This window comes from Mytilus trossulus, unplaced genomic scaffold (genome assembly GCF_036588685.1).
Source record: "Mytilus trossulus isolate FHL-02 unplaced genomic scaffold, PNRI_Mtr1.1.1.hap1 h1tg000070l__unscaffolded, whole genome shotgun sequence".
NCBI classification, from domain to species: Eukaryota; Metazoa; Mollusca; class Bivalvia; order Mytilida; family Mytilidae; genus Mytilus; species Mytilus trossulus.
Genome location: NW_026963294.1, coordinates 1,068,683 through 1,096,670, shown reverse-complemented (window position 1 = coordinate 1,096,670; position 27,988 = coordinate 1,068,683). Strand labels below are relative to the sequence as shown.

Sequence of the window (27,988 nt, the reverse complement as noted above, 5' to 3'; positions counted from 1 at the left end):
CAAAGTTTATGACCACATAAGGAAAGATGGTATTGATTTTGGAAGTTTTGGTCCCAACATTTTAGGAATTAGGGGCCAAAAAGGGCCCAAATAAGCATTGTCTTGGCTTTGGCACTATAACTTTAGTTTAAGTTAATAGAAATCTATGAAATTTAAACACAAGGTTTATGACCATTACAGGAAGGTTGGTATTGATTTTGGGAGTTTTGGTCCCAACAGTTAAGGAAAAAGGGTTTCAAAGGGTCCAAATTAAACTTTGTTTGATTTCATCAAAAATTGAATAATTGGGGTTCTTTGATATGCCGAATCTAACTGTGTATGTAGATTCTTAATTTTTGGTCCCGTTTTCAAATTGATCTACATTAAGGTCCAAAGGGTCCAAAATTAAACTTAGTTTGATTTTGACAAAAAATGAATCGGTTGGGTTCTTTGATATGCTGAATCTAAAAATGTGCTTAGTTTTTTTATTATTGGCCCAGTTTTCAAGTTGGTCCAAATCGGGGTCCAAAATTAAACTTTGTTTGATTTCATCAAAAATTGAATAATTGCGGTTCTTTGATATGCCAAATATAACTATCAAAATAATAGCAATGATTAGTAAAGAAGGTGAGACATCTCAATGTGTGCACTCTTGTTTTCCCGTGGTTTCATTTTTATTTAAGAAATAATAAATTTCATATAAAATAATATCAGTTAAGATATACAAATAAGTCAACATGGCCGAATTTGTCAACCGACTCCTTATTAAATGATGATTGGTACGCATTTTTTTACTCTAGAGTATATAAGGATAACCTTTAAAAAGTAAAAGATCAGGAAAACACCATATACAGTTAAGTGAACATGAACACCTTGTCAGACTCCTCATAAGATGTATTGCCCTTGACCTCTAATGCAGACTATTTTTTGTATTTTATAACTCAATTATTTATCTCAAAATTTCTAACAAATGCATGTAGATATACTTTTTAATTGTAAACAATATGAAATCTACACAAATGTCATTTATAACTAATTGCACCATATATTTATTTATATTAAATAGGCATTTATAAACCAGTTATTTCTTATATACAGTTATGAACTGGACTAACAGCTGTTTGACAATTTGAAATTAAAATTGAGATATCCCCTTTTCATATCAATATGAAAATAAAGACTTGGGCGTTAAGATACAGAGGCTAATGTGTAGATTTTGTATTGATGTGGCCAAATACAGGTGCAATGGTTCAGTGTTTTTTTAAAGCAAATATGAAGATACAGTGTGGGCTAAGAATTTACTCTTTTTTTTACACAAAACCTATTTAAAATTTCAAGGAATTTCAGTAATGTTTTATCAAACCTTCTTTAAAATTAAGATTGCCTCCCTTATTTTACAACATTTTACTAATTACTGGTCTTTGGCAGTTAACATTTAGGTAGTATGTGATTCAATATTGGTAAATTTGAATAACTCTGTCATTATTTTAGAGAACTTAACTTTGTATCTGATTGAGAGGTCTCATGTTTTTGACCTGTCATTATGTCATCAGTCCTGCCACTTTGTGTCATTTCAACTCAGCTGAAACATAACAATATAATATCATGAAACTTTGTAGATGATAAGAACACACTTTGTTTATGATGAAGATGTGCATATCTGCAGCAAACAGGGGCTGCTCTGGCTCTTAAAAAGTTGGAGAAGGTTAGAGCGATCCCTGGCAAATTAGACTTATTATTTTTCTAGGAATTAAATATATTTTTACTTACAATTTTGACCTAAATAAACCACAGCAACAATTCGTTATTCTGAATGCAAACTATGTAGCATGTGTAGGTGATTGGGACAAAATATTTAGATGTCCATATCCACGAAAATAAATTATCATCTATTTTTTTCATGAGTAATGAGTCGTTAAACTTAAGAATGGAGGTATGTGAGAGTGCTCAAAAAGGATTTTCACTTAATACATGTATGAAAAATGGGACATACTGTCTCAGAAATGAAGAAGTAGTACAATGGACATTTTTAACAACAGGAGCTGCTTGCGAGAAACAGACTTCTATGGAATTGTATAGATCTCCTAACACTTTGAATTGACTTTTTTTTAGTTTTGTTTTGTTAGGGGGGGGTTGGCTTTTGTTTTGTTTTTGAAATTATTGTATCTGATACATGTATTAGTTATATGCATATAATTCAGGAAATAATGCATACAAGCCATATATTTGTTGGACATTTTCACATGAGCTGGGTTGTTATATATGAATTTGCATTACAAGTATTAGCCTTTTTTGCAAGATTGTCCACGTTTAATCAATCATGATTGATAAAGCAACCGTAGGTATCTTTGTTTTTTATTTCAATTGTATCTTAGCGAAATTGAAAAGTGTATAGATGCACATAGGTTGCGATACACATGGATTTACGTGGGAGTTTAATTGTAACAGTCAAGTACATTTCTTCATGTTGTGGTAGGTACAATTTTATCACCCTCTAATGATTAAAACCACAGAAGCATGTCATTTACAATTAGCATTTATATATATATTTCAACCATAATTCCTCTTGTATATGTAACACAGATATACACACTTTAATGAAGTTGTCTGGGTTTTTTTTCTCCATACAGAAACTTATAACCCCATGGATGTTGTATACAATAAAGTGTTGATGACTTCAAGAGAAGAAGAGGAACATAATCCAAACGATAAGTTAAACCAACATCAAGCATCAGATACAAGTTCTTTTGGAAGTAAAGATGATGAAATGATTTATCCAGGTGATATCCTACAGCGGTCACAAGCTATGTCATTGCCTCTCCCATTAAACACATCAGGTAATCTCTCTAACCAACCCCCAACAGCCATACCTTTATCACCTCAGACGTCTTCCATTGTGCCCCTATCACGACAGCAGCTGAAAGAGAAAATGAAAGCTAAGATGACTAAAGATGAAATTAGAATTAAAATGGAAAAAGTCCTCAAAAGTGGCAAATACAAGATGAAGGTTGGACGACTCATCTTCTGGGACTTTGGTGGACAGTATGTTTATTATACAACACACCAGACCTTCATGACCTATAGAGCTTTGTTTCTGGTTGTATTTGATGGAAGTAAAGGATTACATGAACAGGTACCTGATGTGATGTGTTTTCCAGGGCAGCATATGACTCCAACCCCAGCAGGTAATATTATAAAACTATTCATTATATGATTGACATATTTAAAAATGTTACTTATGTCTACATAAATGGATTTCCGCAGTCATATTTGAGACATTCTAATTTGTTTACTTGTATATGATATTGAAGTAAAAGATGGATGGATAATTTGTTTTTTTATAGTCCAAAGTCTAAAAATTGCATGCAAATCATAGCGAGAACATGTAAATAACAAGGTTTATGATAAGAATCATACTTTTTTCTAGACAGCAGGGCTCGACATTGCATGCATTTTTTATTGTTGGAGGCAAGTGGACTTTGACAAGTAGAATCATCATGTTAGTTATCCGACAGGACAAGTGAAAAATTAATGATAAAAAACATAAGAATTTCAAGACAAAGTTGTCGGGCAATACATATTTTCCCTGATCCTTCATTCTTGCATTCTGCCATTCCGTCAATCCATTATGCACATTGTTAGCTCACCTCACCTGTCCAACAAGACCAAGTGAGCTTTTCCCATCACTTGACTTAACTTTTACAAAATTATCATAGAGGTATTAAGTTTGATAAATGTGTCCGATGACCCAAACCGCAAACGAAGATGACTGTCGTGGCTAAATTTAGAACACAGGTGTAAAATACAGTTTTTGATTTAAAGCTCAGACATTAAAGCACTTGAGTAAATCTGAAATGTGGTAAAACTGTTCATCAGGTTGAGATCTATCTGCCTTGTTATTTTCAGATGAATCAATGTTGTTGGGTTGCTGCCCTTGAATTAGTAATTTTATGAAATTTTACAGTTTTTACCAATTGGATATTATCTTGAATATAATTACAGATAGAGATTAATTGTAACAACAATAATGATCAGCAAAGTAAGATCTACAAATAAGTCAATATGACCAAAATTGTCAATTGACCCCTTCAGGAATTATTGAACTTTATGGTAAATTTTTATCAATTTTTCGTATATTTTTTTAATCTTTTTCAAAAATCTTTTCCTTTGAAACTGCTTAGACAAACTCAACTAAACTTGGGCTAAATGGCCACAATCATTATTGGAAAAATGTGTCCGATGACTCAACACCAACAAAAATGACCGCCATGGCTAAAATACTTTTTAAAACATAGGGGTAACATGTTGTTTTTGACTTATACCTCTGTAGATAAGTATTTAGAGTAAATCTGATTTTAAGTTAAAATGTTCATCAGGTTGAGATAAATTTGCCCTGAAATTTCAAAAGAATTAAACAAACTGCTGTTGGTTTGATGCCCCTGAATTAGTTATATTAAGGAAATTGTGCAGTTTTTTTGTTATTATCTTGAATATTATTATAAATAAAGATAAACTATAGATAGCAATAGTTTTCATTAAAGTAAGATCTACAAATAAGCACCATAGCCAAAATTGTCAATTGACTCCCGAAAGAGTATAATTGTCTTTTAAAGTCAATTTTTAACCTATTTTATAATTTTAAACGTCATCAGATATAGAGCTGATTTTCTGTATGTGGGTTAACCATGATGAGTAACAGATCAAGTTTAAGCATTTTTTTCTTCTAATTTTTGCTGATATTAGGGACTTTGGACTTTGATAAATTGTATCACTGTTATCCATCCTTTTTTTATTAGATATTAGGCTTATTTTTGGTTTGTGAGTTAACCATGATGTGTTACAGATCGAGTTAAAGTTTTACTGATTTTCATGTTGTTTCAACACATCTTGTTAGATCTGAAGTACATCCATTTCCTGTTTGCTAATAGCTAGAAATTTAACTACTCTTTGATCAAGGAAATGTTTTATCAAACTGGTATTGGTCGTGAGAGCTGGATACTATCCATGCATGCTAGTTACCAACTCTGTTGTTGAAATTGCAGATTTTTGAACTTTTTGAGATGGAGCTATTCCTGCGTTTGGACACATCTAGCATGTCTTGTTTTAACTGAAGAATCATTCATTTTTAGTTTTATATGACTTTCAAGTCATTATTTAGGAATTATGAATATGAATTGCTAGAAACTATCAAATTCCACTAGGTGGTTTTTTAAACATGGTGTTTAATTATTCCTACAGGGTTTTTAAATTTTCCATAGGCGTTCATTTTTTTTTTACGGTATCAGCCTCCTGCAAATAAGGCACTACAATGGAAACAGACACAACTAGATTTGTAATTGAGGTGAAAAGTTAAGTTTCATTTATGAATCGATTAATTTAAAACTTCATTATCAGAATCACAGTGAAATAACAGTTTTTATTCTTTAATGCAGTCTTTCATTGATGATGACCTTATACATGTACGTGATTTTTTAAAAGCTGAGTTCAAATTCACATTGAAACAATAGACGATGCTTTTTATTGTTTATCTAACTAATCAACCTTATTCTTGATATGACAAACTGAAAACAGCTATTAAGCCTGACTAACCATTTGTGTGGCCGTTAGAGATGACCAGGAAATTCAAATGTTCATATAGTTTTCATATGTTTTATTTTTAGTATTTTTACAACACTGGGTCAACTGTATCCTTACCTATTGCAAGGCAGTATATACAGGAATTCCAAAGATTTTGTTTGTTGCAACTCATAAAGACAAAGTACCAAAGGTACGGAAACTAATGTTAGCTGATATGTTGGCATACTTTAGATAATGTAGTTATATAAAATAGTATAAAGGCACTTGTATTCTCTAGCAGTTCCTCAAAAGGTCAACAGGATCGATGATGAAGAAAATGACAGCCGTCCAGCAAATGTATTATACCTGTTATGCCTATCATTCTCAAAACGCCTGGCAATACTAAATAGCAAGTTGTTTACAATCAGTCTATCAAACTAGATGCTATGTAACTATTGGGACTGGTCAATAGGTCAATTGGTACCAACATTGTTAGTTGAAACTCGGAAAATACATAAATTTTAGATTTGGATTTTGCACAAAATTGATTTACTTATAATAAGTGTTGCCTCTACTGTTTCAACGTTGCTGTCGTGTTAATAAATTTGCCAGTTATGAGTCACCAAATGTGAACAGTTTATTTGAGTTAATAATTTGGTAAGTTTGAAGTAAAGCACTAATGACAATATTATTTGGCATAAAGTAATATCATAGATACATTTTGATGGTTAAATCTGGTACAGTGTTAAAAGTTTGGGATTGAATTAGTTCCTTTCAAAACTTGTTAATGATTTTTGTTATCCAGTTCCATTATCTTTTTTTTCGAAGTAGCAGTATCTTTGCTGTATACGTTACGAACTGAATGTACTGGATAATGGCATCTTTTGTTGAAATGGTCACAAAATACAAAACGATAGACTACAAAAACAGAATTGATATTTTATAGTGTGTCTTTCTATGTTGTGATGTTATACTATTATATAGCAATTTTACCTGACCATATCGGGAAATAGGTATTTAGTCGGGTCTTAACACGTACTTGTGATTTGGTAAACCGGTTTTATACGAAGAAATGTCGAAATGTTCAGGACTTAATTAAATCCGTATTTCGGTATGATGGTGCAAGCATACGATTTTTATTGCGTCTTACACTTTGAGAAGCGAATAATCTTTAACTACTTGATTCAAATATTGTGTAAAAACGTTAGTTTTGAGGTTTGAAAGTCAAGTGACTCTAGCATTTTCCTGAGGAAGTTTTAAAAAATTGCAAAGAAATATTTTTACAGTGGGTTAGCTTTCATTAGTCATCACTATTTATAGATTAACAACTTTTGATTATATTTATAATTTAGAATCATCATTGAAGGTGGAGCACGATTGCGCAGTTAATTAATTTTATTAATGTACCATTTGTATGCACGAGTGACATTCCGTTGTATTATGTGCCAATTCGAAAAAGTTATGCGAGTATTCTCTCCCCTTAACAGGTTCATTATAAAATAATTAAGTTTACGTTTCTGATATAATTTTGAATAATTACAAAATGTATCAATTCAATATATTTCAGTTTTTGTTATTGGTGTATCAAAAACATTGATGTACGAATATAATTTCATAAATTTGAAACGTTTAAAATGATTACATACCAACAAAAAGAACCGTTCATCATTTTTGAAAAAAGACTATGAACTAAATTCGAATTAGTTATCTTCCCTTGATGATAGATTGATTGGCAATTGAACCAGTGTTATGAAATTGTAATCACAGAGAGGGACCTGCGAGCAATTTTTAATTGTAGCTGATTTAACCTTAAAACAAATTCCCACTATAAACGAATGTTACTTTACACAAATATAAGGACTTAGTTAGCTAAATCTACAAATTTTATTAGATATTATGATTTTTTATTGCAATAGATTAATATGCTATACTTTTGTAAATGGTAAAAAAGGGAGAATATTTGGTACCATTAAAACATTTAATCCTGCTGCAATTGGTTGTACCTGTTCTAATTCAGGAATATGATGTTCAGTGGTTGTCGTCTGTTTATGTGTTTTATAAGTGTTTGATGTTTTTCGTTTTTATATAGATTATACCGTTAGTTTCTCTGTTTAAAAGGTTTTACAGTAGTAATTTTTGGGACGTTTTATAGCTTGCTGTTTGGTGTGAGCCAAAGCTCCGTGTTGAAGGCCGCCCCTTGACCTATAATGGTTTACTTTTATGAATTTTTACTTGGATTACGAGTTGTCTCATTGGCTTTCATACCACTTCTTCCTATATCTAGTTATATTAATGTATAAAATTGTTAAAACCATTACTAAAACCCTTGAAATTCGTTTGAAATAACCATACTTAATTTTGGGAAAACTGCTATAAATAATGAACCAAACTTCTGGTAAATGGTTTGTTTAAAAAAAAGTATGATATGTCCAAATATTAGATTTATTGTGAATACCAGTTTTCTTTTAATACAAAAGCCTAGTGTCAAATGTAAATGTCAAAGCAGCAGAAAGAAAATAATCTAATTCAGGAATTTTACGTCACCTGACACAAACGGCCAAGTGAGATTATGCCTTCACCTGGTGTCCGTCGTCTGCCATTGTCGTAAACTATATTGCAAGAATCTCCTTCTATAAAACTTCTGAGCAAAATACCTTCATACCTTAACTGTATATTTCTTAGAGTATATAGTTTATAAATAATATCTGTAGTTTTGATTCATCAACAAACATGGCCGCTATGGCTAAAAAGTAGAACATGCAGTTTATGGCTTTTATCTAAAAACTATATTACAAAAGTGTAATGGAGTTAAAGTGATGAATAAGTCAAAAACTATCTATTATGAAATGTTTAGACTAATTGGACCACCCATCAATTCCCATCATGGGTTACTGTCCAAAAAATTATGTTTATGGAATTTAAGCGTCTGAGCGTCACCGATGAGTCTTACGTAGATGAAACGCGCGTGTGGCGATTTAAATTATAATCCTGGTACCTTTGATAGCTATTTATTCATTTTGCTTATTACCGTTAATAATATGATATGTAGAGAGAACATGTTCAGCTTAGTATGATCTCCAAATAAGTCAAATCATTTAAAATAGACAATTGGACTCTTTTTTTGCTCACCTGGCCCGAAGGACCAAGTGAGCTTTTCTCATCACTTAGCGTCCATCGTCCGTCGTCGTTAACTTTTTACATTTTGAACTTTTTCTATGGAACTACGGAATGGAATGAACCCAAACATGGCAAAAATGTTCCTTATGGTGCTGACCAAGTGTTGTTACTTTGTAGCCGATCCATCATCCAAGCTGACCGCCAGAGGGGGTCATAGTTTAACATAGGACCCTATGTATGCATTATACAAATGACTTCTTTTAGGGAACCACTGAATGGAATGAAACCACACATAGCATGAATGTTCTTTATGAGGTGCTGCCCAAGTGTTATTACTTTATATCTGATCCATCATCCAAGATGAAAAGTCAGATGAACGATAGTCTCTTGAGAGCCTCTAGTTAAAAGGAGTTAGTGTCCGTTATCTTAACACATTTCCGTGAAAGTCTATTTCTTTTTAAAAAATCTTTTACCCTGACACTCCTGTGTCAAATACATAAAATTTAAATGAATGTTTCTACGGGTATTTAGTTTATAAATTTCATCTAAAGAGTTAGGTCCATCAACAAAGCTGGCCGCCATTACTCAAATATAGAACATAGGGAACAAAAACAATTTTGGCTTATCTATAACCAAATGATAAACTGGTCATGGTTTATTTGTTATAAAATTTTCAGATAAGTTCGATAACTCATTGTAAGGTAACTATTGAATTTTTTTAATTTTTTTTACTAAATTTTTTAATTTTGGGTTTATTTTATTAATATTATAATAGATAGATATAAAGTATTAATGACAATACACATTCTGCTAAGATATATCTAAAGATAGGTCAACATGATCAAAATAGTCTTTAGACCTTTTCGAAATGAATTCCCATTGAAAGATTTTGTTCTGCAATTTATTTTTAAAAGTCAAATTAATTTTCCAAATATCTTAAAACTACTTGGACAACAACTACAAAACTTTGATTGAATTTTTCTTTGGGTATTGAGTTTATATGGGTCGTATTCAGAAGTTTGTGTCTTTCATCTCGACATCTAAGGCAGTAAGAGCAAAACTAACATAGGTCAAAGTGTTCAACAGGTGGAACAGCTTTTTGTTTCTGTGTCATAACTTTTTAAATAATTTTTTTTTAAAAGAGGACAGAAAGATACCAGAGGGACATTCAAACTCATAACTGGGAAATAAACTGACAACGTCATGTCTAAAAAAGAAAAACAAACAAACAGCCAAACATAAGTAAACAAAACATAAGGGAAACTAGAATATTAAGTAACACATACCCCACCAAAACTGGGGGAGTTCTCATGTGATTTCAGAAAGGCAAGTAATTCATGTTCCACATGTGGCATTCGTCGGAATTCTCAAGTTAGTACAAACCCGGTTACAAGTCCTATTGGGTAGGTCATATTCGTGAAAAGGGGAACGGGATTGTCTTTACAACACTAGTAACATATCCGCTATCATCTGTTAAATGGATGTTTCCATAACAGTCAACCCACTTGATTTTCAAAAGTTGCTATGTTGTTTCTTGTGAAGAAATGGAGAGCAAACTAATTATTACTATGCTTTTTGCGGGTGTTAATCCATGATTCATCGGAAAGTTGCATTTCTTATAGATCCTAAGCAATAATCAAGAACACTTTGTGCTATCATAATTAAATCTCAATATAATATCATTCCATTAGATATTGTTTAAGTTTGGCATTCATGAGTTATGAGCCTTGAATGATTTAATTAAGTTGTAATCAGTAAACAACTTGTTGTCAATTTGCCTGTCCTCATCAATGATTGTTCTTCAGACCTTTTTTTAGATTAATTGAATAGTGGTAAATTCCCTTTACATGAGCTTAAGTATTGCATGTACTTCTGTATTTCTTTATAGGAGGATATTGAAACACGGCGTACAGAGTTGTATAGCGGAGTAGAAAAGTTATTCAAAGACCACGAAGGACGAGAACATCTGGTCATCAACAACAAAATATTTGTCAACGCCACAGACAACACAGATCCAGAGATCGATGTTCTCAAGAAAGCAATCACAGATCTTACCTTTCAACATCCATGTTGGGGAGAGGCAATGCCTAATGCATCTGTTCCTCTTGAACTTGAGATTGCTAACCTGGTAGCAAAGGGGAAACAAGTATTGTCATTGTTGGAAGTTAAAGAATTAAATGCCATCAGCAAGGTGTCCGTCTTGTCTAATGAAGAGCTCAGTGATTTCCTTCACTTCCAGCACTCACTTGGGAAGATGATCTATTTCGATACCCCACAGTTGAGAGGTTATGTGATCATAAGTCCCCTTCTTCTTGTGGAAGTTATGAGATCATTTGTTACAGGTACTATATGATATAATATCCACTTTTAATGTATACTCCGTGGTGATCACAAACAGCAAAATGTATCCATTTGTAGACGCCAAAGTAATCAAACACAGCCAGACGTTTTTAGAAAATGTCTTGTTTTATCGCCCCAACAATTCCATCCATACTATCAAAATTCGAGATATACAGTCATCAAACTCTCTAGAACAATAATCATACTCAGACGCAAAAACTATCCAATCATAATGAGGATACGTTGTTTGAACTTTAAAATAGTAAAAAGGAAGATTTGTGATGACTGATAGGCCTGAAATTGCCACATTTTTCCACATTCACCAAAAATTTAAAAAAAAATAAGACAAGCTCACCTGGAAATGGTCACTACTTGATGACACAAATGTTCTTCTCTGAAATTACACAAACAGTTGCAACCAAATTTGAAATAAATTGTCTTTGGGTATCTCTTCTTTAGTGTGTGTGTGGAGTTTTTTTTGTTTTTCCTGTCAGTAAATCAATTGAGCTGCCATGACTAAAAATAGAATAAATTTGTAAATGGTCTCAACATCTTGAAGTATAAAATTTAGGGAAATTATAACGAGGTCAAACTTGATCATAAGTTAGCCATGGCGTTGTCAGTTTGTTTTAGATTTATGAGTTTGACTGTCCTTTTGGTATCTTTCGTCCCTCTTTTAAGATCTGCATATTTCCTAATTATATGGACACTCACAGAACATGTAGAAGGAGTTTTGTCATAAGTTCAGAATTTTGATTTTGTTTGTTTTCATTGTTTTTGCTTTTTTCTTTGAAAACAATAAAGAGTTTCTTCAAGTCAAATATAAGTATAAACTGCATATAACAAAACATATCTTCGATATAAAATTATATAATGTTAAATAACAGAAATACTAAACTTCATGGAAATTCAAATGAATGGAAAACGACTGCAACATGTGCAATATTCCGTTTTTGTTACAGGCATTTTCCATTGAGAAAATGGTTAAATAAACATGGTTACACCTATTTAAAGGTATCACATGCATGATAGTTACATAAAATTTCATTATATTGTAAATTATGTAATCTCTGACTATGCGTTTTAAGCCAGCGATTTAATAATGAATTCTTTATTATTTATTTTCACCATTATTGCAATCTGTTATGTTTACTTATTAGTTGATATGTTTAGTAGATGTTTTTTCGCCCCTTTTTTCAATATTATTTTGTTTGTTGTCTTCATTGTAAATCGTCATCCGTTAATTTTTACAAAAAAATGTTAAACTATGAAACCTCTCAGCAAAATTTAACCAAACCTGTTCATAGTTATCATAAGCATGATATCTAGTTTAAAATAGGTATAATGACCTTACCAATTGTTCAATATGAAATGGAGAACAAAGGAGTGAAATGCAAGTTGTAATGAATATAATAGAATACAGAAAATCTGACCGGTCCTAAAATAGCAAAAGGTTGGGATCAACTAATAAAATACTGGCTGTTCACACCAACATAGTCAGGCTACTTCTTATCGCAGTTATTCCCCTTTAATGACGAGTGCTACCAATCTTTTCTTTTTTTTTACATTTTTCCCTATTCAGTTACAAACGTAAAAAGAAAGATGGAAACGTAAAAGGTTGACATAATCAGCAATACAAGATATACAAATAAGTCTCATTTTTTCAAAAGCTTTTTTCTAGAGGCCAAGGAATTAAAGTGACCTGAAACGATTCATGTTTACCTTTTGTGTGCTATATGCTAGTTTCTTTATTGAACAATACTTTCAATATTCTTCAATTCGTAATTTATATTTTTCACTTAACAGATATTGCTTTTTGGCCGAAGAAAAGTCTCATACGAAATACTTTTGAAAGGATGTCAGAAAGTGGAATAATACAAAGAAAAGAGCTTTATCTTATTTGGGAACAAAAGCACTTCACGAAACTATCACCCTACAAGGAGTTCATATTTGATATCCTCATCCACCTTGATATTATATCAGAGCAACGTAGATATGATACTAATACGGGAAGTCGGTTACCAGTGGAATACTTCTTTGTTCCCTGTATGCTCATTCAGAGAAATGATACAAGATTCATGACCCATGAATGCACACCAGAAAAAGCTATTAGTCTAGCATTTGTTTTCAAAGGGACAATAATACCACCAGCCTTACCAAATCGTCTCATAAGCGCAGGTCTCAGTATGTGGACCGTAAAGACGTATGAAGGAAAACAACTCCTGTTTTCAGGATTCGTTTGTTTATCATTCGATAAAGCACATGATATTGTAGTATGTGTTGAAGGTAACAAGATAATTCTCTACATAGTCCATGAAACCTCCAATGGACTGATCGTACCAGATATTGCCACTGGTATCAAGGAATGCATGTATACAACACTAGAGAGAATCTCAGAGTTCTATAAGTCCACAGTCTCCTCCAGCAGCCAAAAACTACCCTTCCACATTGAATATGCATGTTCCATGTTAGAATGCCATATACCTGAAGAGGCAGCATTTACAACTGATGAATGGATCTGTGATAAACATCGGATTGTACATACTAAAGACAAGTGGAATATTTGGAATCAAGATCAGGTAAATATAGATCTGGGATAGCCATAAGATTGTACATACTAAAGACAAGTGGTCAAAGTGGAATATTTGGAATCACGATCAGGTCAATATAGATCTGTTATAAACATAAGATTGTACATACTAAAGACAAGTGGAATATTTGGAATCACGATCAGGTAAATATAGATATGTTATAAACATAAGCATGATAAGATTGTACATACTAAAGACAAGTGGAATATTTGGTATCAAGATCAGGTAAATATAGACAGTAATAAACATAAGATTGTACATACTAAAGACAAGTGGAATATTTGGTATCACGATCAGGTAAATATAGATCTGTTATAAACATAAGATTGTACATACTAAAGACAAGTGGAATATTTGGAATCACGATCAGGTAAATATAGATCTGTAATAAACATAAGCATGATAAGATTGTACATACTAAAGACAAGTGGAATATTTGGTATCACGATTAGGTAAATATAGATCTGTAATAAACATAAGCATGATAAGATTGTACATACTAAAGACAAGTGGAATATTTGGTATCAAGATCAGGTAAATATAGACAGTAATAAACATAAGATTGTACATACTAAAGACAAGTGGAATATTTTGAATCACGATCAGGAAAATATAGATCTGTAATAAACATAAGCATGATAAGATTGTACATACTAAAGACAAGTGGAATATTTGGAATCACGATCAGGTAAATATAGATCTGTAATAAACATAAGCATGATAAGATTGTACATACTAAAGACAAGTGGAATATTACACTCAAATCAATCCATGTGTTCTTAGACAGTAGATGTTATTGTGTCCTGTTAAATTGTTCCTTTTAAAAAGTTTTTGATTCTCATATATTCTATGTATAATTTTTGGACTAGTTTGAATCTCGGTCTATTTTTGTAATTTATTCTCACATACTTTTGATTTTTAAACCCTGTATGCGTACATTGCCTATGTAAATTTTAAAATTGTTTGTATGCACATTGAACGACAAATTTATGTGACGTATATAATTTTTCTGACGTGGGACACTCAATTAGATCCATGTGTTCGTGGATAGGTTTTTGTGTCCTGTTAAATTGTTCCTTTTAAAAGTTTTGGATTCTCATAAATTCTATGTATAACTTTTGGACTAGTTTGATTTCTGTAATTTATTCTTACATACTTTTGATTTTTTAACCCTGTCTGCGCTCATTGCCTATGTAAAATTTAAAATTGTTTATAATCCAGGTACTTTGGATAACTATTGTATGCACATTGAACGACAAATTTATGTGACGTATATAATTTTTCTGACGTCAGACACTCAAATCAATCCATGTGTTCGTAGATAGTAGATGTTGTTGTGTCCTGTTAAATTGTTATACGATGATGACTGATGTTCCCATATTTTGACTATTTTATTGATTGTGACTGTTTATTTAACGCATCATGTAAATGTAACGGAATTTGATGAGACTGTTATTAAAGTGAGAGGTTTAGCGCTATAGAACCAGGTTTAATCCACCATTTTCTACATTTGAAAATGCCTGTACCAAGTCAGGAATATGACAGTTCTTGTCCATTCGTTTTTGATGCGTTTTGTTTTTTGATTTTGCCATGTGATTATGGACTTTCCAAATTGATTTTCCTCTGAGTTCAGTATTTTTGTGATTTTACTTTTTGAATCAAGATCAGGTAAATATAGATCTGTGATAAACATAAGATTGTACATACTAAAGACAAGTGGAATATTTGGAATCAAGATCAGGTAAATTAGAACTATTAAGTTGATATTTTATAATACAATCTTGAATTAACCCATAGAGTGATGACTTGTGGTTTGCTTTTGTAATCTCCATAAAAAAAAGAAAACAAAAGCTTAAATCAAACAAACTCATATGATCAATTTCCTATTTAACTTATATATAATGTAAGATCAGGTATGTACAGTATGAAGACTAAATTAAACAGGATTTCTTCTCTGAATTTCTTTTTCATCTCTTTCTTTTTGATTGGTCTGCAATCTTTTAATCTGAGTATTTTGTACTTTGTCTTCATAACAGCCACACCAGAATACTTAACATTGCAGGGTAAATACACCTTTTCGACATTATCAAACATATTGCTCAATATGTTTATAAATACCTTACAAATTACATCCTTTGAAGCCTTGTCGTGAATTATATGCAAAAGTGTTTTAAGGGTTAAGATATTGTATTAAATTTTGTAAATACATTAAGCATTAAGTTTCCCCATGCTTAAAAATACAACCCATGATTTTTTATTGATTAATTTATTACCACCACGATTTTATTTCAGACAAAAGAACAATGTGAAGTGGACTGTCCAGGTAAAAAACATTAAGTGAATATTACCAAACTGAGCATTATAGTTATTCAATTCAAATCATTTTTGAAATATAGATATTCTATCATATTCTATAATTCAAATATCTAAAAGGTAAGGTTTTCTAGTGGGTCAGAAATATTATAAGATAAATACTTCAAGATAAGAAACAATAATGTAAAACATATATAAGCTATATAGATATAGGGAGATGTGATATAAGTGTCAATGAGACAACATGAGGCTAAGTTTATGATTAGATCAGGACAACATTTAGCACATGCAAATATCTATAAATGTAGTATTCTTTGAATGTCTCTTTGAAACATTCCCCATTTCCATTCTCAATTTTATTCTGAACTATTACCATCACAAACTCTTTTTTTGCAACCCTGTCTATTTGATTTCTAATCTCTCATCAAATTTTAAAATTAAGATTTTTTAAAATGACTAATTTTTAAAGCAATTTATCAATTCCGAACCTTGCACATGTTGCAAGGGATTTTATATAATTATTAGGGATTACTTTTGGAGTGTCAAAAACTCGTTGGAAGTACTTGATAAATTACATGCTGATATTGGTGACTTTGAATCTGTTGAAAGTTTTGATTTTGCTACCCTATTTACCACATTGCCTCACATTCTCATTAAAAAAAAATCACACATCTAATTAAATGGGCTATTAAAAAGTCAGAATGTGAATATATATGTTCAAACTCTGTTAGGTCATTTGTTAGTAGCAAAAACAAAAGAATTATGTCAATTAGAAATGCTTTGATACTATATATTATGCCCTTGAATTTTTACTTCATAACATTTTTGTTCGCTTTGGAGATTTTGTATATAGTCAGGTTATCGGAATTCCAATGGGGACTTACTGTGCACCACTTATTACGGACCTGTTTTTGTATTGCTTTGAGTTAAAATTTATGACAAAATTCAGCAAAGACCAATCGAAACATTATCTGATACAAAAATTAATAATACTTTTAGATATTTTAATGATATATTGGCTCTCAAAAATAACGACTTCAGTATACATACTAAAGACATGTATCCTCTTGAACTTACTTTTAATAAAGCTAATACTAACAATGACTATTTCCCTTTCCTCGATCTTGATATCTATATCATTAACGGAAAGCTTATTACTAAAATGTATGATATAAGAGATAATTTACTAAATGTTATAATAGGTACAACGACATCATTCGTAAATATAACTCAACATGCAGACTTCTTATATGTTCAGGTATTTTACATCCAATCTTTTATGGTAATTTTCTGTGTACAAAAATGTCAGTATTCACCTCAGAAGCTAACAAAACTTTTAAATAGACTTATGAAGAATGGATATAGCTACGATACTGTTGTCAGGTCATGAAAGATTGCATATTTTGGCTTAATATTGATTCACTTATAGGGTCTTTGCATCGGAACTAAGCACCTTTATTCAAAAACCAGTTGTTGACATGACATGGGTTGTGTTGTTCTTATATATGTTAGGATGGTATGATACTAAACCCTAACTGGAGGGATTATGTCTGACATTCATATGATGAAGAAATATTCTTTCAATCAGCTTAATTGAAGTCTGGAGCTGGCATGTCAGTAAACTGATAGTAGTCTGTTGTTATTTATGTATTATTGTCATTTTGTTTATTTCTTTTGTTACATTTTTTGACATCAGACTCGGACTTCTCTTGAACTGGTTTTTAATGTGTGTATTGATATGCGTTTACTTTCCTACACTGGCTAGAGGTATGCTGGTTGAGATCTCCTTAGCATGTTTAACCCCGCTGCATTTTTGCGATTGTCCCTCTGGCCTTTGTTAGTCTTGTTTAATTTTGAATTTTAGTTTCTTGTGTAAAATTTGGAGTTAAGTATGACGTTCATTATCACTGAACTAGTATATATATTTGTTTAGAGGCCAGCTGAAGGACTCCTCCAGGTGCGGAAATTTCTCGCTGCATTGAAGACCTATTGGCGACCTTCTGCTGTTGTCGGGTTGTTGTCTCTTTGACCCATTCAAACTTTCCATTCTCATTTTTATTGTTATTTTTTCAAATCACTGAAATTTTCAAATGAAAAAAAATGCCGGTTATTTTTCTGGTGTAAATTGATGAAAGATACGCATAATTAAAAACGAATATATCTTGCCCTCCGAAAAGGTTTAGCAAAATTAATAGTATGCTTCCAAAATTAGGTTTGAAAATGTATGTCTATAATATGTTGTTTTTTGCGTTGAAAGTATGCTAAATATGTACCTACTCTGTATTTCAGATTGTTATTTTTTTATTTTCTTGTCCATGTTGTCATGATGGCAAATTGTCAAGTTAATCTGACAAAAGAACAAAATTTACAAAATGATTTTTAGAAAATTTAGATTCAAAACAGAAGTTTGTTATATGGAAAACATCTTCGCTAGCCAAGGGTTACGATCCACTTCCCTCCTATCCACCCTGGGAAGATTAAGACAACATTTGTGATGACAATGTTCGCCATCAATCGGTAGATTAAAGTCACACCCATTCCGAATACATTATTCTTGACCAATGGTTGCACTTGAACTCTTCAATTTAGAGGTAAAAACACTGTAGCTTCTATATACTACACACTTGGTAAAGCAGAAAACGAAAAAATCCGTTGACATTCATGTATGTGTGCAAGAAACATACACAGTAACTTCTATAAGTTGATTAAAACATTCAAATTGTCACTAGATATAATTGTATGTTTAGGGATGTAAAGACTTGTTGCAAAATAAGCACGTGGCAATTGTTTACATACACTTTCTATATTTACACGTGATCATGCTATAGGCGTTTGTTGTTGCATGCAGCGAATTTCGAAGGCAACCAATGAAAATAGTAACCCTGTGTCTTTGAAATTCTATCTCAGTCCGCCAAGGGTGGAGAGGATGGAAGTGGATCATTACCCCCTGGCTAGCGAAGATGTATGGAACAGAGAAAAAGGATATGTTTGATTTACTGATTGTTGTTTGTTTGCGTTTAGTAGCAAATGTTTGATGCGTATTTAGGACAAAAACATATTGATTATATATCAAATAGGTGAGTCTGCAATTGATTGACCCAGATAAAGGACATGGATTTTGACTGTGGTTTGTTTGATAAAAACAGAGGTGTTGCCTTGCAATGGGCAACCATAGAAACGATCAAAGCATGTAGCACTCTCATAAGATGAGGCAATATAAGTAATGTCTCTTTTCAGAAAAATATAAATATATATATATATATTTGTCCTGCACAGACAAACAGACCCCCCTTCCCCCCGTATAGCATGAGTTTCATCATACGAGGCCATGTCTTGGTTGTGATGTATAATAAAGAGTATCTTCATCTTCACTTCCTGAAAGGATTTTTTTTTTAATCGAACGAATAAAAATGTCAGTAGTGTGAAAATATTTGGAAATCAACCAAGACCAAGATCAACAAAAACTGAGAGAATGCAATTAACTCAGAAACGAGACCCAGTGCGTCAACACGCTAAGCACCTGAGATCATCCAGAGTTTTTGGTGGGGTTCGTGTTGCTTATTCTTTAGTTTTCTATGTTGTGTCGTGTGTACAATTGTTTGTCTTTTTTCATTTTAAGACATGGCGTTGTCAGCTTATTTTCGATTTATGAGTTTGACTGTCCTTCTGGTATCTTTCGTCCCTCTTTTATAACCACTGGGTCAGTGTCTCTGCTGGTGGACATTTTGTTTCCGAAGACATCATCCACCCAGTAACAAAATTGCATGAATTTACGAAGATCAAACAGGATACATGTACGGACGTCGTCCAGTAAAGGTCCGGATAAAAGTGTAACTTTTGCGGATTGGTATACTTCGGTGAAACGGAATGAAGGTTAAACAAACGTATGTGCGGTCATAGATCAGAAATTAACCTCAATGCAAACGACATTTTTTATCAGCATTTTAATCAGTCTGAGCATTCCATCGTTTCTATAACAGTTCGCATTATCGAAAATAATATACCACAACTCTAACAATCCTCATCTTGCAACGTCTCTCCGTAGACCAAAAGAGGACTACTGAATTAGACAGTTAGGAACTGCAACACGTATGGTTGCAATGTCAAAATTGATGGTATAGGTATTATATATATTCCTTCGTGTAGCTCGGTTAATGTCATGAATATTTTCAACTGTACTCCTCGACGTAGACGCAGTCTGGTCATCATCATTATACATAATCTACTCTGTATGATGTCTCTATTAATGACTTGCTGCCATTTATACAAAAGCGGGTAGGTATTCATCACATTCGCACGAAACTTGATGCATTACCCCTTTCAAAACTTCATTTTCTGTTCAATTTAAGTTTGGAAACCACCGCTACAAACCCTCATTTAAACCAATACAAACTAACAGCTGCATGACGGAATTGTATATCCTTTATTAGAATTTGAGAGTATTCCAATAGTTCAAATACGTCTTAGCGCATGTCACTAGTGAATACTGAATATAGTGAATACTAAGAGAATTGTGTACTTTATAAATGCTGAACATTAACTTCTTTTGTAAATGGCAGTACAAAACATAGTCTGTTATTATTTATTTTATGTAAAATGAACTCTTCTCTTAGAAAATACAAGTAATAGTGTTTAACTGAATTGAGTAAGCAAACTCGTGTTTGTTTAACAATAATCAACCATCCTTAAGATGTTTGATTCACTGTATAAACATTCATTTTTACATATATAGGTTTACAAGAAGGTGCTTTAAATCAGATACCAAGTGACGTTGAACTTCAAAGATTTGCATCACGATGTGATGATGTCACCATAAAAGAGTTAGCCATACGTCTTGGTATGAGTTTCCAAGAATGGGATGAACTTGAAAGGAATAATCCTGATTATATTCAGATTGTCAAGTATAGGATACTGGTAAACTGGAGAGAACAATGTTCAGGAAAATTCAGCAACATAGCAAAAGCTTTAACAGATATGAAACTAACTACACATAAGTTGTGTCAGGTAAAGAAGCAGAGATAAAACTATCTACACATATGTATTATCAGGTAAAGTAACAGAGATGTAATAACAACACATATGTATTGTCAGGTAAAGTAACAGATGAAACTAACTACACATATGTTGTGTCAGGTAAAGTAACAGAGATAAAACTAACAACACATATGTTGTGTCAGATAAAGAAACAGAGATGAAACTAACAACACATATGTTGTGTCAGGTAAAGTAACAAAGTTGAAACTTACTACGCATATGTTGTGTCAGGTAAAATAACAGAGATGAAACTAACAACACATAAGCTGTTTCAGGTAAAGTAACAGTGATAAAACTAACAATACATATGGTATGTCAGGTAAAGTTACAGAGATGAAACTAACTACACATATGCTGTGTTAGGTAAAGTAACAGAGATAAAACTAACTATAAATATGTTGTGCCATGTAAAGTAACAAAGATGAAACTAACAACACATATGTTGAGTCAGGTAAAGTAACGGATACAACTAACAACACATATGTAGTGTCATGTAAAGTAACAGAGATAAAACTAACAACACATATGTTGTGTCAGGTAAAGTAACAGAGATAAAACTAACAACACATATGTTGTGTCAGGTAAAGTAACAGAGATGAAACTAACAACACATATGTTGTGTCAGGTAAAGTAACAGAGATAAAACTAACAACACATATGGTGTATCAGGTAAAGTAACAGAGATGTAACCAACTACATGTACACATATGTTATATCCGGTAAAGAAGCTATGTCAGAAAAAGTAAAACGACTGTACTATTTCTGACTTGGCACAGTCATTATTTACAGAAAATGATAGAAAAAACATGTTTTACAGCTAGATAAACCTCCAATGTTTGTGATCCGTGTTCATCGTTCTGTTTTATTCACGGAGATTGGGTGAGCAACCCAAACAGACAAAATAGGTTAATGTGATAATAAGTTGTATCTAGCAGCCAAAACTGTTGATAGTTATCAAAGGTACCAGGATTAAAATTTAAAGCCCAAATAACATCGCTTTTGTGTGTAAAACTCATTACATTAATTGCTTGATAAACGAATTCGGTATTGACAATTCACTTTCAAACTCAACATAAACCCCCACGACACTTAACAAAGAGGAAATCCTGGATAATCATAGGTATGTTCTACGTTCCTTTGGAATTTCAAGCCAAGATGAAGAGCTGGATCTTCCATCACTGTATTGGATACCTAAACTATATAAGTGTCCTTACAAACAACGGTATATTGCTGGGTCTTCCAAGTACTCCACGAAACCTTTTTCTAAATTATTAACATCTTTTTTATCAGCAATCAAAGACGAGCTTCAAAGTTATTGTGAAACTGTCTATTCTAGAGGTGGCGTGAATCAGATGAGATACTTAAACACATTTGACTTTTCTACGCTTTACACAAGTATTCCACATTCTAAACTAAAAGACAAATTGAAATAGTTGATATTGCTTTGCTTCATAAAAATAAGACGGGGTATATATCTCCCAATTAATACGATATTCCCGTGCTTGCATTTCCTATCATGATTTTCTTGATAGAGGGTTGCTGCTCACAAGGAAGTATTAAACCAAGAGTTCCCAATGGTGAAGTTGAAATCATCCCTTCGTAAATTTTAGGGACGCCATCACGAGTTGGTTGACCGTTATGGAATAACCGTTTCACAAATGATATCGGATATGTTCATTACGTCGTAACTTCAATCCCTTTTTCTTTAATGAATGTGACCTACCGAATTAGACTATTTAACGGATGTGTTATCACATAAGCAACACGACGGGTGCCACATGTGGAGCAGGATCTGCTTACCCTACCGGAGCACCTAAGATCACCCCTAGTTTTTGGTGGGTTTTTGTGTTGTTTATTCTTTAGTTTTATATGTTGTGTCATTTGTACAATTGTTTGTCTGTTTGTCTTTTTTTCATTTTTAGCCATGTCGTTGTCAGTTTATTTTCGATGTATGAGTTTGACTGTCCCTTTGGTATCTTTCGTACCTCTTTTAGTACGCCAGACGCGCGTTTCGTCTACATAACTCTCATCAGTGACGCTAATATCAAAATATTTATAAAGCCAAACAAAAACAAAGTTGAACTTTACTTGACAGACAAGAGGATAAAAGATTTGCGTATTATTAATCTTCGTAAATCAGATTCCTTTTGATATACAAAAAAAGATAAGCTATCCTAGACAACTCATTTTGTGAATCAAGAGTGTTTTTTTTTTTACACATTCGAAAATAATTGCTGATCAAATATATTCAATTAATTTGCAGTATCTATTTGATTTTAATCTAATTTTGTAGGTCAAACGAATCAGAAAAGTTCAATGCGGTATGTATTATAATGATTTCTTTTTAAAATTGTTATCAATACAAGATATGTGTTACCTAATTAATTATGCATTAACTAATAGCTGTCTTCCTCCTCAACTACAAAACTAAAACTAACGATAAAGAGTGTGAAATCTTATCAGTTAAATATAAGTTTTGACTTATAACATGTGACAAACAGATGTTATATCATGTGTCAAAAAACAGACCTCATATCATGTGACAAACTTATATCATGTGACACACATACCTTATATCATTTGACAAACTTATACAAGGCACAAACATACCTTATATCATGTGCCAAACAGATGTTATATCACGTGACAAACAGATGTTATATCATGTCACAAACTTATATCATGTAACACACATACATTATACGGTCCATGTTGACTTGAGTGGGCTTTATATACGGTCCAAATTGACTTGAGTGGTCTTTATATACGGTCCAAGTTGACTTGAGTGGTCTTTATATACGGTCCATGTTGACCTGAGTGGTCTTTATTTACAGTCCATGTTGACTTGATTGGTCTTTATATACGGTCTATGTTGACTTGAGTTGTCTTTATATGCGGTCTATGTTGACTTGAGCGGTCTTTATATACGGTACAAGTTGACTTGAGTGGTCTTTATATACGGTCCAAGTTGACTTGAGTGGTCTTTATATACGGTCCAAGTTGACTTGAGTGGTCTTTATATACGGTCCAAGTTGACTTGAGTGGTCTTTATATACGGTCCAAGTTGACTTGAGTGGTCTTTATATACGGTCCAAGTTGACTTGAGTGGTCTTTATATACGGTCCAAGATGACTTGAGTGGTCTTTATATACGGTCCAAGTTGACTTGAGTGGTCTTTATATACGGTCCAAGTTGACTTGAGTGGTCTTTATATACGGTCCAAGTTGACTTGAGTGGTCTTTATATACGGTCCAAGTTGACTTGAGTGGTCTTTATATACGGTCCAAGTTGACTTGAGTGTGGTCTTTATATACGGTCCATGTTGACTTGAGTGGTCTTTTATAGACGGTCCATGTTGACTTGAGTGGTCTTTATATACGGTCCAAGTTGACTTGAGTGGTCTTTATATACGGTCCAAGTTGACTTGAGTGGTCTTTATATACGGTCCAAGTTGACTTGAGTGGTCTTTATATAATGTACGTCTGTGTTGTCATTCTGTGGTCTATTTGTAGAAATTTACTATTGTATTGTTTAGTCATGTGTTTCTATATCCTGGAGTTTCTTGTGGGTTTTTTGTGCTTTATTCCTGTCACGTAATAGTGTGGGGTAACCAAGTTACTTTAATAAGCGGGATATGGCTAGCCATTAAACAAGTTCAATCCTCCATTTTTTCTTAAAATGTCATGTACCATGTCAGGAATAAGGCGATTATAATTAAATACTGTGAAAGTACTTTTATTCGTGGGGTACCAATTTTCGTGGTTTTCGTGGATGATCTCATCCACGAATTTAAGTGTCCAACGAAATAAAACAACCATTGTCCAAATCAAGACATGGAAAGATCCCCATAAAGGAACATGATCTAGACAATATATTGAATAACCTCGAATCTGAGAATACTTTAATAGCAGTCACAGAACTACAACTTGCATGCAGGATTATACCCATTTAATCTTTAATAACCTAAACTGTACAGCTTTTGATCTTTCAATTCTCATAAAAATATTTTTTTTCGATGAAAGTCAGATTTCCGGTTTTGATATGCTAGTATGATAAAGTATTCATTTTATATCTTCATAGTTCTAGTACATATGGGAAATAATAATTTCATGCTGGGCTTGTTTTTAATAAAAATTATTTGAAAATTCAAGATACGCTTATAGCATTTGTTTATGGTACTGATTTCTTTAGGTGACATGTTTATGGCCTTATTAACACCTTTGGTGGTCCTTAATCTGTTGATCACTTTATCTTGGGTTAATTAGTGTTGTCACTACGATTTACACGGTCAATGTTTACTTTGCAATTTCCTTCAATCCAGACTATTTGTAATCTTCCTTTCAAAAGGCTTTTTGAGTTTTGATTTTTTTTTGAAAACTAAATTCCACGAATTTAAAAACCCACGAACATGTGAATATTGCTCAAACCACGAAAATTGATACCCACGAATTAAAATACTTTCACAGTAGTTCGTTTTGTGTATGTAGCATTGGCGTTTGTTTTTGTTATACTCCAGTGTTTCTGGTGTTCCATTGTTATCCTCTTACAGTAGATATGATTTCCTCGGTTGTTCAAGTTTGTAACCCGAATTTGTTTTTTCTCATTCGATGTGTGACTTTTGAACAGCGGTATACTACCGTTGCTTTAAATTGTAGTTGTTCCAATTTGCCTATGGCCCAAAATGACTTGCACCCATGTATCATTAAGCCTTTGAAAATTTTTTTACTCGAGCGTCACTGATCAGTCATTGTAGACGGAACGCGCGTCAGGCACATAATCAATTGTCATTATTTGTATCAAAGATGATAGACATAGGAAGATGTGGTATGAGTGGCAATGAGACAACTCTCCATCCAAGTCACAATTCATAAATGTAAACCATCATAGGTCAAGGTACGGTTTATTTACACATACATTGTTATACGTATTTCCAAAAACCTGTGATTAAAATATTGAAAATACTTTAGTAACAAACAGTAAACTATCTGTGTGTTAAGCATTAAGCATTAAGGTGTATGTGTCTAATGGTTGTGATGTTTACAGATATAAGTGACGAAAACATGGATTTAATTCCGACAGATGAAATACTTGATGAACTAGCACAAGTACTTGGTGTTTTATCCTTCCAACTGGGTATAGAATTAGGATTACCTATTACAGCATTAGACGCCATTCAGTACAACAATGGGAGGAATTTAGTTGCTCAATGTAAAGAAATATTATTCCAGTGGAGAATAGATGAGAAAGTGAGGCCAACCATACGTGTATTGGTCCAAGCTCTCGTAAATGTCGGAAGAGGCACTAGATGTTTGGAGGAAATCATTAAAACGGTTGGAGTGAAGAAATACATCAAACAGGATGAAGTTGAAGAGCAGAAAAAAGGAAAAGTTACAACACTCTTTAAAAAACTTTTTCAGAAGAAAAATTAGTTACAAAACCTTTAAGTTTATTTTATATAAAATCATTCACTTCGCTTGGCTGTGTATAAATTTGAGTGAACAAACGAAATCACCCCTGTTATTGTCTTCTGGCTGGTAATATTCATATGAATATAAATTATGAGGATTAAACCAAGATGATAAGACTATAAAATGGAGTTGTATACTGACAAATCAGAATGGATTCGGAGTAGGCAAAGTAAGACCCTTAAAAATTGTTGGAAGTGTTTGTACTTGTGTTCAGTCATAATTTATAAATATATGGTGTATTTAATGATAAAGCATAACAGATATAAAGTTTGAGACTGCACACGAATGCAGCAACCTACATCTTAGAATTTTTTTTTATCTGTAAATGACGTGTTATGGCATATTTGAAAGATTTTTATATTTAAAAGCTTGAACTTGAGCGTCTTTAAGGACGTTCTTAAGTGAGATTTTGGAATTCGTGTCAAATGTTCGGACTCCTTGGTGTTTTTACATACAATAACAGGTAAAATAGTTTGCCCCGTAACACCCATTTCATTTTTTCATTTAAAACCTAATAGCTCATGAAAGGTCTTTAAAATTTTAGAAGATTCTTGATTTTCTTTGTTTTGTTTTGAGACCCAAATAATACTATTGCAAATATAAAGTAAAAGTCCGAGTGAGCCTTTTCTCACAAAATTTTAAATCTCAAATATCTCAAAAAGGAGGACCATGATCGACCTATCAATATTTTTAGCTTATTTTTATCCTTAACGAATGCTCTACCGACTTATAGTATCAATTTTAAATTCTTGATTGTTTTAAATTTTTACCTACCCTCACCTAAGTACATCCTTAATGACGAGTGTAGTTTGAATCGTTTACATATTATAATTGAAGCGACTGAAGATGTATTCTAATTTTTTGTCCAAATCTAGCCATTACAGTATTACTACGGGTTTAAATTTATTATTGCAATTGTAGGAAATGTACAGAAATGTGGAATTATTTTTTCAGGTTTTCGTGGAATTTTACGTACAAATAATACTATTTAAAAAATCTAACTGGCTTGGTGGTTTTTTTTTTCAAAAATATCCAGCCATGTATTGACAAAAGTAAAAACCTGAAAAATGACCTTGTCAATTATATTAAGAACAACACAACACTCATAGCAAATGGTTAATTAATTGTTTTTTCTTATCCCTTCATACAGTAACTGAACCGTATAACACTTAGACTAGATGATGATCCAATCATAGTGACTTGGTGAAAAAGACAAAGTCCTAATGCACAATTTCATTCTGTATTTTTATAGCAAGCTCATTAACTTTCGAGAACTTGTTGAAGTTTATCGGATTGTAATTTTGATTAACAATCATGTATATCGTAGTAATGTTGTCGATTGTATAATTAAATATATCCGTCAAATTGTACCATAAAGATGATATCATTGTGTTCCACTGTAGCTGATTATACACTTAGTTTGCCCTATTGTTGTAGATCGTGTTATTATTGCAAGCAATTGACAAGTTTTACCATGTAAATAAAAGCTTGCTGAATTGTTTCTATTTTGATTGTACAAACCGCGTGCACAATTGATCCATATTTTTGACAAATTGTTTCTTGTAAATAAAAGCTTTTCGTTACACTAAA

The 27,988-nt window shown here is 32.5% G+C and overlaps 1 protein-coding gene across 1 annotated transcript; it reads left to right on the top strand.

Annotated features, from left to right (window-relative positions):
- The first annotated feature begins 2,609 nt into the window (after positions 1-2,609).
- LOC134699498 (uncharacterized) lies at positions 2,610-27,988 on the top strand. Its single transcript, XM_063561102.1, has 8 exons — positions 2,610-3,164; positions 5,640-5,746; positions 10,541-10,994; positions 12,799-13,571; positions 15,876-15,906; positions 20,629-20,900; positions 23,224-23,251; positions 25,974-27,988. Exons 1-8 carry the CDS (start codon positions 2,624-2,626, stop codon positions 26,357-26,359), a joined length of 2,592 nt encoding a protein of 863 aa, XP_063417172.1. The 5' UTR covers positions 2,610-2,623; the 3' UTR covers positions 26,360-27,988.